Below are 16,274 nucleotides of genomic sequence, written 5' to 3' on the forward strand. Positions count from 1 at the left end.
GCTTTTATTTTTATTATAAACATTCATGTCATTAAGACCTTGCCAAATTTTTTGCTATTATTTGTGGTGCTCAGAAAATTGAGATAAGCTTTTTTTTATTGCAAACCGCCGTGTAAAGAGGTTTCTAGCTCTTTTGTAATCCTCCCAATCACCAACGTTTTTTGACTTTTTGTACTTTCACAAAAGGCTATTTCAATATTTTTTCATTGTTTGCAAAACCCCAGTAAACCAAGGAGATTTTGGTCTGGTTACCCTTATTTTACGTTTTGGCACATGCTTATCAAAAAGTAACAAAATATTATCTGTCAGCGTACTAATTTTGTCATTAAGATCAACTTGATCAAATATTTGTCCCCAGTTTAGGTTAAATAAGTCGTTATTAAATTTTTCTAGATCAAAATTCCTGTAGTCACGATACTCGAGAATTTTCGGAGGCAACACTGGCAAATTAATTGTAATATTACAGTATATTAATTGATGATCAGATGTTTCATGCATGTCGTGATGATAGACCTGACCATTCAGCAATTTCTCATTTGAAATGATAATCACATCTATTAAAGAGGCCTTTTTTAATGAAAATCGAGTGGGATTCATAACAATCTGTTTGAAATTAAAAGACTCAAGCAAATTGTTAAAAGATTCATTAATAGTCGCATATTCTAACAAGTTTATATTAATATCGCCCAACAAAATCAACTCATCACAAAGAGGTAAAATGTAACCAATAGAATTCTCCAAGAGATTAATTGCATTTAAAGCGTTGAATTTTGGAGGACGATAAAAAATCCCTAATCCCAATTTAATGGTATTTACCTTCATAATATTTATTACATAATATATAATATATATTACACAAAATTCCATTGTTGCTCCAACTTCTCGTTCTTATCATGAGCATCAAATTCAGTTACACACAAGTCACTTCTGAAGTAAACACCAACACCACCACTTTTAGTATCACGATCTACTCTTAAAAACCGGTAGCCCTCGATAGACACGTATTTATTAGAAATGTCCTTAGGAAGCCAACCTTCTGAGACAGCCAAAATATCCAATTTAAGACCAAGAAGGCAATTTTTAATATCTACTATGCTTGGCAGCAATGAACGTACGTTTAAATGACCTACTTTGAGATTAGATGCCATAAAAAATTATATAAAGAAAAAAAAACATATAAATCATACCTTAATAAACCCAAAGTAACCAAAAAAAAACAGTAAAAAACAAACCAACTAAGCCAGCAAACTTTCTAAGAACCCCATACTTTTTATTGCAATTACTGGCTCACCATCATCCTTCCTAGCTAAGATCTGTCTATTTTTGTGCCATACAAATTTGTAACCTTTTTGTCTCAAATTCTTTTTAGGCTTTAGGCTTGTTTAAAAAGTTCGTATGTGCCTTTGGTCATATCTTCATCTAAGAAAATTCGATCCAATGAGTCTCCCAGCCCAGAATTCTTCATTGTCATTTTTCCCTTTTTAGAGCGCGCTTCCAGAACCGCCCTTTTCAGCTCAGTGGGTAGAGTAAGTATAACCTTAAAATCGCCATTTTTTAGTGAAACATGTTTTATATATTCTATGTTAGCCTCAGAAGCATCAACATTTAAAGATTGAAAAAGCCTGATTGCCTTTGAAGCCGTCTGGTTTTTCTCCTCTTCCCCCTTAATTAGCTCTGTTATGCATACATTATTCCTAATTTTGTTTAATTCCTGGGAGACTTGAGATGATTTCAAACATTCTCCCTCTTGTTTTAGGATAGCATTCTCTCGTACAACTTCATTTACCATGTCCGTCAAAACTTTTGAGCGGGTCTTTTCTTCTTCGTACTTTTCGTTTAAAAAGTCTACGAATTTGCGAAGTTCCTTAATTTCATCCTGAAGGCTTCTAAGGAGACGTACTGGGTTGCGCAAAAAGCAGCGATCTCCTAGTAATATTATTTACTGACGCATCCTCTTATCTTGTTTACATTCTGTACAGCACCACGAAGATTTCTTTGCTTGCATCACCCGAGCATCTACTTCGGTAACGTTTCCGCACTGAATATGAAAATAACCTTTGCAGTGGCCACACTACAGTTTCATTTTCTTTCCAATGTTGGCCTTGCACATTTTACACGATTTTGAGGTCACAGACAATGCCGCGGGAGTACAACTCAGTCGTTACAATAGAATACCATGAAATACGACCTCGGTTTAAGTCTAATTCGATTGTTTATAAAGGTTGTCAAAGCAATTTTTTACTTTATAAGTATTTCTTTCGCCACGATAACAGCACTGATGGATAATGCACTTGCCAGTTACTGATAGACGACAAAAAAATTAAATTAAAAGCACTAAAAACTGATCTTATTTACTTTGAACTGCTTAAGCCAAACAACCGTGCTTCGGGCCACGCTGCCACTTCCTGGCCACATAACTGTTTGGCTCAAAAGAATAAATAAAATATGCCTGAAAATGCAAGACAAAAAAAAATAAACAAGCACAACACTACTCATACAATAAAATGTATGACCAACTCAATAAAATGCATTTAAGTAACAATAACCACACACAAGAACTAACAGAAAAAGACACTACACATTTGTTGGCAATTCTTTGACCTTTCAAAATTAAAATCCTGATAGCTTTTAAAAATCAAACATGATATTTTAAGTATAAAAACTGATATCAATGCCATGATTATGTTCTTTTATAAAATAAGGTCTACAAGGCTCTTTGGTATATATTTTCTATAAATGGAACTGTTTTTTTGAGACAACCCCATATTTATTTTATGACCATTTCTTCATTAAGGTTTCATAATGTCAACAAAAAAATATTGGCTGGAAATTTGACAGGACATTTGTATTACTTCTGGCTTAATAATGGGCTTACGATTTGTGTAACATGTGGTGGGTAGATTGGAAAAAATATCCTTAGAATTTAGGGGTATGTTTATTTAAATCTTTTGGACCAGTCACGTCTGTTTTTATTTTAGCTGCGCATTTCTTTTTCAACTTAACGTTTTTATGCAAGGTGTGTCATAATATTTTATTGATATTTTTCTGCTGTTAATAGGTATGTTGACAACTGTAGCTTAAATGCATATAAAATATTATTTTCAATATTCCGCTATTGCCGCTTTTATAAAAACACTATACTCTATTTCAGAAGTGTGTAGAGCAATAAAACCTCATTAGGTATGCAAAAGTGGTACCTGGTGATCCACCAATATTTTATGCCACTACCTTAGTTGGGTATTAGTTTCAATGTAAAATTCTTTCTTTTCGTTGATTGCAGGTAGTGCCACCCGGTTTTGGGTCAATTTATGAGTTTTGCCCATTGTTACCCACTGATAAACATTGAAAACGGTTCGCCAAAGGCGTGCAACTGGGACTTGTTTTTTACCTTATAATTAATGTACTTAAATGCTATTTTATTTTAGAAAGTTACTTTTGTTTAAATGAAATAATATATTTTTTTCACAAATTTATTGAACATAATATGTAGAGTAAAACAGTTGAAAATGTCACTTTTGGATCTGGCACTTTTTGAACAGTGTATAACAATTTTAAATTATAATAGATTGTAGTCTTCTTCGTCATCTGACGAACTGTCATCACCTCTTGACATTATAATTAAAGGATCGACTGTCTGATCGATGAGGTTGTCAAGATCCCACATTTTGTCCTCTTGCTTAATTATATGCTGGACTGCTTTTCGCCAATTCTCTGGTGTCGCTTCCGTAATGGCTTGATCAAACAGTAGCTTAACATCTTTCATTTTAAAAGTCGTGTTTTGTCTTGCTACAAATCCTTTTACCTGCGCCCATATCAGTTCTATAGGATTTAGTTCGCAATGATATGGCGGTAAGCGCAGTACAGTTATATTATATTTTTCGGCTATATCTTCCACGGCGTATTTCATGAAACGAGTTTTGTGTAAGTTTGCTATTGCCAGCAGTTCTTTTTTTATCAAATTTGCTTCAAACGCAATACCTTTTGCAGTCAGCCAATCGATAATTTCTTGCTTTCTCCAACTTGAAGTTGGCGTCTTCTCTATTCGCCGTGAATGATAGCTTGCGTTATCCATAACCACCACCGAATTAGCCGGAAGAAATTTTATCATTTCACCAAAATAGTCCTCGAAAACGTCTGAGTTCATGTCTTCATGGTAATCTCCTGTGCGAGTCGACTCAAAGGTTAGCAGACCTTCTTTTAAAAATCCCTCTTCGCTTCCAATATGTGTGATTATAAGTCTTTTTCCTTTTCCCGAAGGTACTTTAATACCCGTAGACAGGCCTTCTATGAAAGCTTGGCGAGCACTGGTTATATTTTTGTCTTGCCACATTTTTTGGACTATATAACCTTCGTTAATCCACGTCTCATCAAGATAAAAAACTTTCTTTTGCTCCCTGCGGTACTGCTTGATACTTCTCAAGTATTGTCGTCTCCAACAAACAATTTCGTCGCTCTCCAGTAAAAGTGCTTTGCGGTTATGCTTTTCCCAGGCAAAATCCATATTTTTTAAAGTTTTCCATAAAAGTTTTCTACTTATCAACGGAATACTGTCATTTCGGCCAAGCTCCATTAAAATTTTGTCTAGGGTGGGTAAAATAAAAAGAGTGAACTTTTCTTCGAATTATACATTTAGCATTTTCATCAAGGACTTTTGTAGGTCGTCCTGGCTTTTGCTTGGGAGATTCCACTTGACCTGCTACTTTTCTTTCCCGCAACAATTTAAAAATGGTGGACTTTCCAATTCCACTCATTCGAGAACATTTTTCAACAATTTCTTGTACAGTAAAACTAGGGTAATCGTGTTTTATGCAATCATGTACATTTAAAGTAATAACTTTTTCACTCAGCGATAGTGGAGAATTTTTAGTACATCTTTTCGTTGGACTGAATACCTCCATTTTTTAAATATTGGGATAATAATATTGTGATTACACTACAGCGTAGCAGTGACTACTAACGTTTAAAATATGATTTAAAAGTATTTATAGTCTGTATATATTACCTGACCCCATTTTTGCATGTTACAAAGCGTTAAAAGATAGGTACCTATACAAAAGGATTAAAAGTATTTATTTAGTATTTAATCTCTTTCAAAATAAAGGCATTTAATCCGTGAAAATTAAATTCATAAATATTATAAGTACCTGCGCCTATGAACTACCACGAAATGTAGCCAAACAGAACGGAATTCTCCAGTTTATTGCTCTATACACTTCTGAAATAGAGTATATGACTGCTTTATATTATTGCTTACTATAGATTGTTGGAAAATGCGTTTTGCATGACTTTAATGGGGTGCTCATATAAATATTTTATTAAATCTTAAAAAAATCTTTCCCAACATGCCTACCTGCCCAATTAATTTAAAAATCGAATATGATTTTTTTAACTTTCATACTTAACTACCTATAATATGTTTATTGTTTATTGGGGTCTATTAAATTTTTAAGTTTTATCCTGGGCTTTTACATAGGTATCAGAACTTTTCGAGACAAAACGAGACGAGACGAGATAAGGTCTTGTCTCGACGAGACATAAGCTTGTCTCGTCTCGTCTCGAAAAATATTTGTCTCGAATTTTCGAGACGAGACGAGACAATTCTTAATCTCGTCTCGTCTCGTCTCGTGGCAACCCTATTTATCAGCGATTTTTTCAGAAACAGATGTATTGAAGACTTGCAAAAGACAAAGATTTTAGATTTTTACATGGCTAATTAGATGCTAGATTTTTAAATTTCTTATCGAAAACGTAACAAATTATACATAGCTGCAAAATTTTAAGTTTATGTGATTAACCATTTTCAATATTTAATTAAAATATTTTTTTTTTATATTTAATATAAATTTTAAAATATGTCTAATATTAAAAAATAAATCGACTATATTAAAAACTTTTAGAAATATATATTAAATAATTTTTTTAAATTTTAATTATCTTGAAAACGGTTATCCACATAAACTTGAACTTTTGCAGCTATGTATAATTTGATAGGCTCTTTAAAAATACGCAATAAAAAATTAGGATGGCTATTTAAAAAAATCGTCCATGACGTCATATCTTATTTTCGGGACAGACTGTATAACTTTGTTTTAAACACAAAAGAGCGCAAATATAAATACTAATTGACGGGTCCGAGGATTTTTTAGAGAAAAAAAACGAATAAACTACTGAATTTATTCCATTTTATAGACTCACACTGTATAATCAGGACATGTTTTCATGTCGTAAAAGTTTGTATTGTTGTTTTTGCATGTGCAAGTAATTTTCATTGTCAACGTCTAAATCGTAAGTTGTAATGACTGAAATTTGAAACCCGCGCCATAGTTTTTATTGTACTAAAAGAATTCCTATGCGATAAGTGTGTTTCGCATTAAAATTTCAAGACCGATTATTCATCTGCATTTGATTTTAGTTATTAATCAGTTGTGTGTCAGAAAGTACCTTAATAGGTAATTTTTTTTGTTAATATTTCCACTTTGCAGGTATTATTAATGTATTACTATGTGTATTGTATCACCTCAGATTACTCGAGTGTAATCCACTTTTTCCATTTAATTGCTATATAATTATAGCATGATAGTAACAAAACCATAATGAAAATATTGGAAAATTTCACCATTTAAATTTCTAATTGATATTTTTTTCAGTTTAATTTAAATAATGTAGAACTTTGTGTATAGTGAAGCGGTAAAAGTTTTTATTAATATTATAGATATATTTCTTATATTTGTGTATGTAGTTGACATATTTTCAGGAACCTGTGGGGTAATTAGCAACTAAAAACTAAATATTAATTTAATAAAGTTAAGGAGTTATTTTGAAACTTACTTAACGCACACGAAACTTTGTGTTAAGGGATAGAGATTAGAGGTAGATAATAGCCATGGTCTCATGACTTTATATTCTTTAATTAATCATTCACTCGACTTCCACAATGGACTTCTTCAATAAAATATATTTGTATCAAACTTACCAATAAACTTCTATTATATTTCATACTATTCTATACAAATATTTTATTAAATAAGGACCACCAGTTTTATACACCTATAAAACCATTAATTTTTATAACATCGGAATGCTTTTATTCAAAAGGAAATAGTGAATTATTTTTTATGATTTACTGGATATATGCGATTTTTTAATGGAGTTTTTGACATTCTTTGTTCTTAAAATGAAATTTTACTATTCATACATGTTGCACTCTACACCTAATATTATTTAATATCTTTGAAGACAGGATTTTTACTTTAAATTGGAAAAATATCTATATCTACTCAATTTTCAAGTCAGTTAATGTAGAATATACAGAACTTTAGGGGTAGTAGTAATCAGTCAACAATTTCAACAGTTCTTGTTCAATAGGTGACCGCACAGCTCTCTAATACTTGTAATGACAATATTTGGCCCTTGGTAATAAACTTGCAAGAATTTATTAGAATATGAAAACTACTTAACATTTGTTAAGGAAAAATAGAATTTATATAGATTAATCTAAGCATTCCATAAAGGTCCATGGCTTATTCCTATTAACCAAATCAGAGCATTTGGGTATTGAAGATGCGCCAAGTTGTCTGGGAAACTTTTTGGTTGGTTGGTTGCAGTGCGTTTAAATTAGCAATTTTTTTTCAAGGGAGTTTTGTGTTGTCTCGGTCCAACTTACATCCAACCCAATGGTCACACTGTGGTCCAATATTTTTTATCTTATTTACTAAATGATGTGGGTCCAAATTTATCTTATAAACATTTGATATGGCTTAAGGTTTTTGGCGTATTAAATTATTATATTATATTACAAAAACACTTGGCGAGCTAGAAGTTGAATGGTTTTTTACTAAATTCCCCAAAGTGCTTAATTATAACATTTTCCGGAGTTGATAAAGTAATTCGATTTCTTCACTAGCTAAGTAATGTGATGTGAAAGATTTGGGAATCATATTTAATCAGCAGGTACATTTTCAAAGCCGTATAAATAAAATGCGTGCAAAAGCTCATTTTTAGCAGTTTTTTTCTCCTGAAAACTTGAATAGTATATTGTATACCTAGTAGGAAAAGCTTAACATTCCCGGGCGATCGCAAAAATTGCCAGTCAAGGCGCAAGCCGAGACTGGCAATACGGAGTCCGGGAATGTGGCTTTTCCTACGAGGTCTACATACTATTTTTCCGAAAATCGGGAATCATTAAAATTACGGTAAATTATTACTAATCATGTTAAAAATTTTAAATCAACATTATTATTTTTCCCTTAAATAAAAGAAGCCATGAAACATTGTTTTGTAACTACGGAAACGAAGTACATAATTTTAAATTGTCAAACTTGACGAGTGAAAAGTTTATTTGTGGCGTCTTTCCAAAGTATTGATTTTTTAACGTTTTAAAAAGCCAAAGTAACGTGTAAAATGATGAGTGATGATGACTGTTCCATTTCTGAAACCCTCCCAGAACTCACGGAGGCAATGAATGCTGCATCATTGGAATTGTTATCAATAAAATCTAGAAATAAGTATAACTATGCATACAACCGCTTCATGGACTACCGTACGAATAAAAATGTAACTTCTTTCTCGGAAAATGTTGTAATGGCATACTTCTTGGAGCTTGGTTCCAAGATGAATTCTTCAACTTTATGGGCCAATTATTCAATGCTGAAGGCAACCCTTGCTATTAGAGATGATGTGGATATATCTGAATATTCAAAACTTCGGGCATTCCTGAAACAACAAGCACATGCCTATAAGCCAAAAAAATCCAAGATTTTAACTAAAGAAGAAATAAACAAATTTATTCAGGAAGCTCCAGACAAGGAATATTTAATGATTAAGGTAACTTACAAAACTTCAAAATTATATTTGGATTCTTTACATGCTTATTTATTGTTGTAGGTAGCTGTAATATTTGGAATTTCCGGAGCTTGCAGAATGGACGAGCTGGTTAAAATGACTGTACAAGATATACAAGACCTACTATCTAAACTTTTAGTTACCATACCGGATTCAAAAACCAATACATCAAGATCATTTATAGTAATAGTTATTGTCATACAAATAAAATTATTAGTTTGGAAAATATTCAACAAAATAATGCTATTAGTTCCCAAGTTCTTCCAGTTTTCAATACTTGTACTAATTGTCAAATAACAGTAAATATAACAAATAATAAGTAATAATTTTAAAATATAATGTTAACCTTGTTTGTGCTGAAAGTTTTAAAAATAAAATTGTTTAGGAAAAAGCCTGTTCGCATTTATGTTCTAAAGTTTACTGTATGGAAATAACATTTCCTTACAGTACAGAAATGAATATTTCCTTACTGTTATTTTGGGTTGCCAGGAAACAATCAAGTTGGAGGAAATATTAACTTTTTCTTTCAAATATGTTGTCAAAAATGTTATTATTTCTTATCGATTTTCGGAAAAATATTGTATTTAAGGGGATTATTTACCCATAAATTCCTGTTTCCTGGATAACTTTTTTATTTTAAAATATTTTTTAATGCAGTTTTCACTAATGCAATGTACATATTTTTTTTAAAGAGTTGATAGGTGCTAGTTTTTTTAATTTCCAAAATTTTCATTTTTTATTTAAAAACCACAAAGATCGATAAAAAAATCTTTCCATACGTCTATAGATACATCGATTTTAGAAACATTATATTAAAAAACCATTTCAAAAAAATTAATAATAAACCTTTGAGAATGGAAATATAAAATTCAGGCATTTTTCTTACAATTTCATGAACCGCCGATAAGTTTAGTATCATTTGGCAACAACGCACGGGCGGGCTAGCGTGAATCAAATCAAGAAACACGCGACGCTTGTTTGGCCAGATCTGCGCAAACGGCGGTATCGGCTACTGGTCAACAGCAATTCAATATTATGTGAAATTTAAATTTTGAAATTTATTTTGAGAGTAATTGATCGGGAGTTTACTCAGAAATATTTTATTGCGAAGGTGTTTCAATTTTGTGCGCGTTGTTCTTTATATTATTAAAAAAAGTTTATTATTTTAAACGAAAAAGTAGGAAGCCCAAAAAGGATCAGTTTAGCACGTTGACTGCCATATGTATATATATTATACACAGCGTGTGTGTCACTGGCGCCATGTGTATAAAATATATACATAGTTCTATTGATGACTGCAGGCCGCGTGTATACGTTTTATGCACACATTACGTGTATTTCTTATGGGTTCTCTATTTGTCCGGCGTAGGACTAACATATAATGTGATTGGCGTGAAAATATTTTTCTATTTTTTGAAAATATTGCTGTTTTAAATTTTGTATTGCAAAAAAGTGCCCAATAATGCGGGTCTAAGTTGGATAGGATTTTCTTTGTTTTTTAGTAAGAAAATACCGCATTTTAGGTTAGGAAATGTAACATAAAGTAAATTGGAAAACGTTTTATTAAAAAAAAATAGAAGGTGATAACTAAAAATTACTTCTAAACTAATGAAAAAACACCCCAAATATTTAAAACATTGTGGAAAAAGTGGCATAATTGATAAAAATATGGAAAACCCCTTTATTACTTTAATTTGGCTTTATGAATTACAAAAAAACATTCAACACATATTGGTGGTTTACCTGGACAGGCGGGGCATATGTATAAAACTTGTTTGCTGTGAGCCATAGCGTACTTTCTATCATGTTCACTTTTGTTCTTATTATAGCAAAACTCACACCTAGCTCTTTTTTCATCAGTGACAAGTACATGATTAGGACTATTATCTGTCGCATCAATATTTCGGGGTTTTGAAGAGTTTTTCAATAAATGCAGACAAAGATTTTCACGAAACGTTGTTATTTGGATCGATGACGCTGTTTGATTAGTGCTTCTGAATAAAAGCCAGGCATTCACTATTGCTGTACCTGTCAAAAGTTCAACCGCAATTTTGCGGAACCACTTAACGCTTCTGCAGTAGTGCAGTTGAATATGACGACATTTGATCGGATACATCGATAAATGACTTTGCTGAGTTATATGCGCATATTGCTGATGGTTTCATTCGCAGTCCTCCCTCTCTAGCACTTACTTCTCTCATTTCATCCCCATGTTTAGTAGTTAGAAACAAAATATCCCTCTTATATTTCCACTTCGCAACTAAAACTCCATCCTTTTCTTCTCCGTATATTTCACCTTTTTTTAGGGTTTTCGCAGTCACGGTTTTTGGGCTGTCTTTCCTGTTACTTCTTAGTGTCCCAACTAAATGCGTTTTCTTCTCCAAAAGCTGTTGAGCTAGGCCGACACTTGTATACCAATTGTCGGTAAACAAAGTCCTTCCTTCATTCAGTAGACCATCCATTAACTCTAAAACGACTTTATTGGCCACTGGAATACCATCGGTTTTATCTATTCCGCAATAAATCTTGACGTGGTAGGTATAGCCACCTTTCAAACACAGTTTGAATAATTTAAAACCAAACTTATGTCTTTTTCCTTTTATGTATTGCCGAAATGAAATTCTTCCACGAAAAGGTACCATACTTTCGTCAATGCACAAGACCTCTGAAGGAATCATACATTGTTTCATGTTTCGATTTAGAATATCCACTAGGGATTGAATTTTGAACAGCCTGTCGCCAGGAGGGCAGTGCTCGTTATTTGAAAAGTGCCACATCTTTAGAAGTATCTCGAAACGATTTCTTGACATATATTTAGATGCTTGAGATGCGTAGAATTCACTTCGGCTCCAGTAATCCTTCATAGTTGGCTTACGGTCTAGGCCCATCCAGATTATAATTCCCAAAAAAACCTTCATTTCAGATGAATCGGTGGGAACTCAATCATTTAGCCGTGATTGTGGACCTATAGAATTATTGACTATATTTCCAATAATTGTTTGCTCGGCATAGATATTTGTTTGTAAAGCCATTAGATTGAAAACATCTTCTGTTACAATTTTAAGAAACACATCTAGCTCATTTTTTCCTTGTAGCTCGATAGCAAGATTTGCAGGCACACCGAAATTAATATTGAAAGGGAAATCTTTAAAATTTCTTAGAATAGACCCCCAACAATTTTGAGCACCATGTTCTGTCTCTGATGGTGAGTTTGAACTTTCACTATCACCAAGAGTATTTGAAGTAGAAGCATTAGGTAGGTTTGGACATATTTTTGGATTTTTTGCCGGCGGTGGTTGATTTTCTTCGTCAGAATCACTGTCAGAACTTTGTTGATAATCTGGATCGTCATCTGAATTCATTGCAAACGGGTCTTCATCGCTCATGTCACCTAAACACTCATCCATTAGAGCCTGCAATCTTCTTCTCTTATTTTCTTCCTTAGACCAACAAGACATCTTGTTATAATATATAACAAATAAAGTCAAGAAAAACAAGAACAAAATTCGTCCTACGCGTTGAAATTACTCACAGATGTGACAACTACTCCGTATTACTTCTGAAACAACACTAAAGAAACTAATAACCCAATAAACTTGTAAAAAGTAAACACGATTTATGTCTAGCGACAGAGCTGCAACTGGGAGCAGTGTAATGCGGGTTGCCTATTATTGGTAAAACAGAATATAAATGAACACGCAAGCACAAAGTGAGCTCGGCGCCGGCCTATAAAAGCATCTCGGGCATCTCCAACTGTAAAACTAAGCACAGTTGGGCTCAGAAATAATTTTAGCGGTTGTGTATAGTATTTACACACACGGCGCAGATTGATAAAAAATAATACTGCGCCGCATGTATACATAATATTATACATGCTTCTAAACAAGGTCAAATACAAAAAAAGTGTCTCTTGCTACTATATTTTGATCTAAAATCTACTTATTAGAAAACAAAATTAATAAAACACTCTCGGCGCACCTGACCCAAGTTCTAATATACGCCCGGCAGTCAACGTGTTAGACCTAGAATAGCTGCAAATATGGACTAAGAATGCCACATTGCTTTTACTATTTATATATAAATGAAAATAAATGATTCATTTTGGAAAGAAAAAATTATAGAAAAATTAAAGATTTTTTTATTTTAAATGTCTACTACCTGAAATCATGGATCCTAGGCATAATAGAGGCATCGAAATTCGAATCCCATTTTTCAAACCAATTTTCAAGTTATCGCATATTGTATTTGAAAGTGAGACACACATTTTTTTAAAATTAATTGAACTTTGAAGTTTATTTTATGCCCTTTTGATGAAGCTCACGCGTGTGTCCATAATTTATTTGTTGTATTCTGATTGCTAAGAACTGTTTAAGAAGGCATATTTAAAGGTGATTAAAATTAAAAGAAATTATTAAATTTAAAAGAAATTAATTTTTTTTGACGATTTACTACTGATTCTATTTCCCTTTGACAAGATCTGTTTATACAGGGTGACTAAACAAAAACGAAACGGCGGCCATGTCGGGCTCTTAAAGATTTTAAGTCACGTCAATTTAGATTACCAGGAGAGAACATTTTTAGAGTATAATACCACCCCCAACTGTCATCCCTGAGCCAGGGTGGAGCTAACCTCAAACATTTTAAATGGAATAGTGGGTTGAGTTATACCTTGTTTAAAAGGTCTTTCGATTTTCTTTACGGCTACACCTAATTTAAAGGATTTTACTTTAGCGGTTCTCAAAACTATTGACTATTTTAACATTTAATATAGTTTTTTAGAAAACCTGTATTAAATCGCAATTCTTCATCGAACTATTAATTTGTACCAATCATACATAAACACTAGTCCAACAAATACTGAAAATTGCAGTCGTTATAAGCTCCAGGCAATAATACAGATTTACATCGACATTTAGGAGGGAAAAAATATGAATGTCAAAATACAAATAAATAATAATGTCACTTAGAGGTCGGTTTGACTTAATTAGAGTGAAATCGGATCATTACTTTTTAGTTTATCGTGTTAAATAAAGTAATAATCAAAATAGTGTATACCCTACAAGAAACAATAGAAATAGTGGAATTATTTTTTGCTAACAATCAAAATACATTTCGAATAGCGGAACTATCCAATGAACGCGAAAAAAAACAGAAACGGACAAAGAAAGTATGTCATAGAATTAATTAAAAAATTCAGGGAAACAGGGTCGGTCGCCAATAAAAAAAGGAATGTTGAGAAACCTGTAAGGAACGAAGCTATAAAGGTTGCGGTTTTGAAATATGTTAACATGGATCCTACACTAAGCACTCGACAGTTTGCTTCTGTATCTGGGATCAATCGGGGAAGTATACAAGGGATTCTAAATACACATGATTTCTACCCCCATAAAATAAAGCTGATGAACTGATGATGAAATAAATGAAGACGATGAGGATCGGCGCTTGAACTATTTATATTTATAGGTCTGATGTTGCCTGAACCTGTGTTTTACATATTATTCAATGTTTATTTTTTATTTATGTATACTATTTGTTGAATAAATTGTATGTCCGTCGCATAAATAAATACCTATAACTCGAGGCAAGAAAGCTAAGGAAAAGCCTTACAAATAACTCATTTATCTGACTATAGGTTCTCAATAAGAGGTGAATAGTGAGACATAAAATTACTTTAAACCTTATAAAGATCTTTTATAAATGTTGACGCTATTGGTTTTTAAAGCGTAACTATTATTCTTTACTAGTGGTTAAATTTATATTTCTTCGTTAATTCTAGATGTCAGATTGTGACGTTCAAATCGACGGCCACTTCGTAGACCTCATCGACGACGAGTGGCGTGCAGATAGTTTACCCGAAGACGACATTGAGGTACCTCTCTACGAACTGTCAGATCCAGAGGCCGACTCTACCGACTCCCACTTGACTTTAAAAGAACAAGAACAAAAGTGGACCGATATTATGTTAAGCTTGCTTAGCGAACAGTAAATTTTCTTTTATTTCTCTACCACTCACAGTAAAATCTTAAAATGGAACTACCGACCTTGGGAAAACACTGTGCAAACGACCAATGTAAACAAATTGATTTTTTGCCTCTGCAGTGTAAATGTGGAAAAGTTTTTTGTTCCGAGCATCTACAAACCCATAGAGAAACTTGCGAAAAATCTAGATTCTTAACTGATGAGGAATTAAAGAAAATTGAAAATATTTTTGTTTGTTCCAAGGAAGGTTGTAGGGAGAGAAGTGTTGTGCCTCTAGTCTGTCAAAGGTAAGAAGTTACAAGATAGTTTAGCTTTAAAATAATCTAAGGGTGCGGTTTTATTATTTATAATAACATAAGTATTTATCGACGGATCAGCAGAGTAGGTACCATTGCAAAAATGTTCGATAGGTAGCTACAACAACTTGCATATTGTAACTAGTTCAAAAGTTCAATGACAAGAAGAAAATACATATGTACGGAAATGACTATGATTAGCTTAAGTCCATAGTAATAGATTATGGAAATCGATTGATCACACAAACCATCTACTTTAAGCTAGTATGACAATCTTCCATGCTGTATTGTGTATGTCTGGGTTCTAGCTGACACAAGTATTTGAAGAAGCTCTTTTTAAACTCTTTTAAATTGGTAATTTCCCTCAATTTCCAATTGCACAATTTAATACATGAGTAAAACGCATTTTTTCGAGATGCACAGGAATATTGTACAAGATATTTACACTCTTACTATGGTCATGGCTTACTAGAAATCTCTGAAATATTTGGCTATTTCATTATAGGAATAAAATTCTTTGAAAAATTAATATGGTAGATAAATAAGAAGATTTTAAAGCATATCATTTTTATTTTTATTTGTCTTGAAAAATACACAATTAGTTTTTTGAATATTTAAGCTCAACCTGGAAAACTGGTTCACAAGCCTTTTCAAATTTTCCAAAAATTTTAAATGGTACATAAAATAAGAAGGTAGATAGACTCTGAGTGCAAAGTAACATTTGTGTCGCCTGCAGAGTTTCCAATTTTACAGTTTAGAGTATTAATATTCAAGACCTTATCATTGAGGAAAATCACAAACAGCAAAGCACTTGACTTCTTTTGTAGTGTTTTTAATTTTAATTATTCTCTTAGTTTTAACCGAGTTGCTGCCTTTTAAATAATATTTGAGCAATCAATAAGCCTTGTCTCTAATATCATAACTTTGCATTATTTTTTTTGATTAAGGATGTTGCAATAAGAGCGCAAGATTTCCGTGTTCAATAAAACATGGTTTTCCGTGGCAAAGTATTGAAATATTTATAGATTTAGAAAATATAAATTTGGGAACTAAGTATGAAACAAAATATCTAAATCGGCGCCACGGCTTTGCTGGCATATTATGTACCCTTTTGACGACATTTTCAATAACGTTATTGTTTACATGTGGTGGTATTTC

At 32.5% G+C, this 16,274-nt stretch overlaps 2 protein-coding genes and 1 long non-coding RNA gene across 5 annotated transcripts in view; all 3 read left to right on the top strand.

The window, feature by feature from the left end:
- The window catches only part of LOC126736441 (anaphase-promoting complex subunit 13), a 38,559-nt gene extending 23,732 nt beyond the window's left edge, over positions 1 to 14,827 (top strand). For all 3 annotated transcript variants that reach the window (XM_050440787.1, XM_050440785.1, XM_050440786.1), the window contains exon 2: positions 14,618 to 14,827. In XM_050440787.1, the coding sequence (XP_050296744.1) occupies positions 14,618 to 14,827 (210 nt within the window). The remainder of the gene's footprint in view (positions 1 to 14,617) is intronic.
- On the top strand, positions 8,492 to 9,233 carry LOC126736443 (uncharacterized). Its single transcript, XR_007660665.1, has 2 exons — positions 8,492 to 8,823; positions 8,884 to 9,233. It is a non-coding gene; the product is annotated as an uncharacterized LOC126736443 (long non-coding RNA).
- A 41-nt stretch (positions 14,828 to 14,868) lies between the features above and the next one.
- The window catches only part of LOC126736432 (uncharacterized), a 63,134-nt gene continuing 61,728 nt past the window's right edge, over positions 14,869 to 16,274 (top strand). The window contains exon 1 of the mRNA XM_050440769.1: positions 14,869 to 15,107. Coding sequence (XP_050296726.1) covers positions 14,869 to 15,107 — 239 coding nt within the window. The remainder of the gene's footprint in view (positions 15,108 to 16,274) is intronic.

Source organism: Anthonomus grandis, chromosome 5 (assembly GCF_022605725.1).
Source record: "Anthonomus grandis grandis chromosome 5, icAntGran1.3, whole genome shotgun sequence".
NCBI classification, from domain to species: domain Eukaryota; kingdom Metazoa; phylum Arthropoda; class Insecta; order Coleoptera; family Curculionidae; genus Anthonomus; species Anthonomus grandis.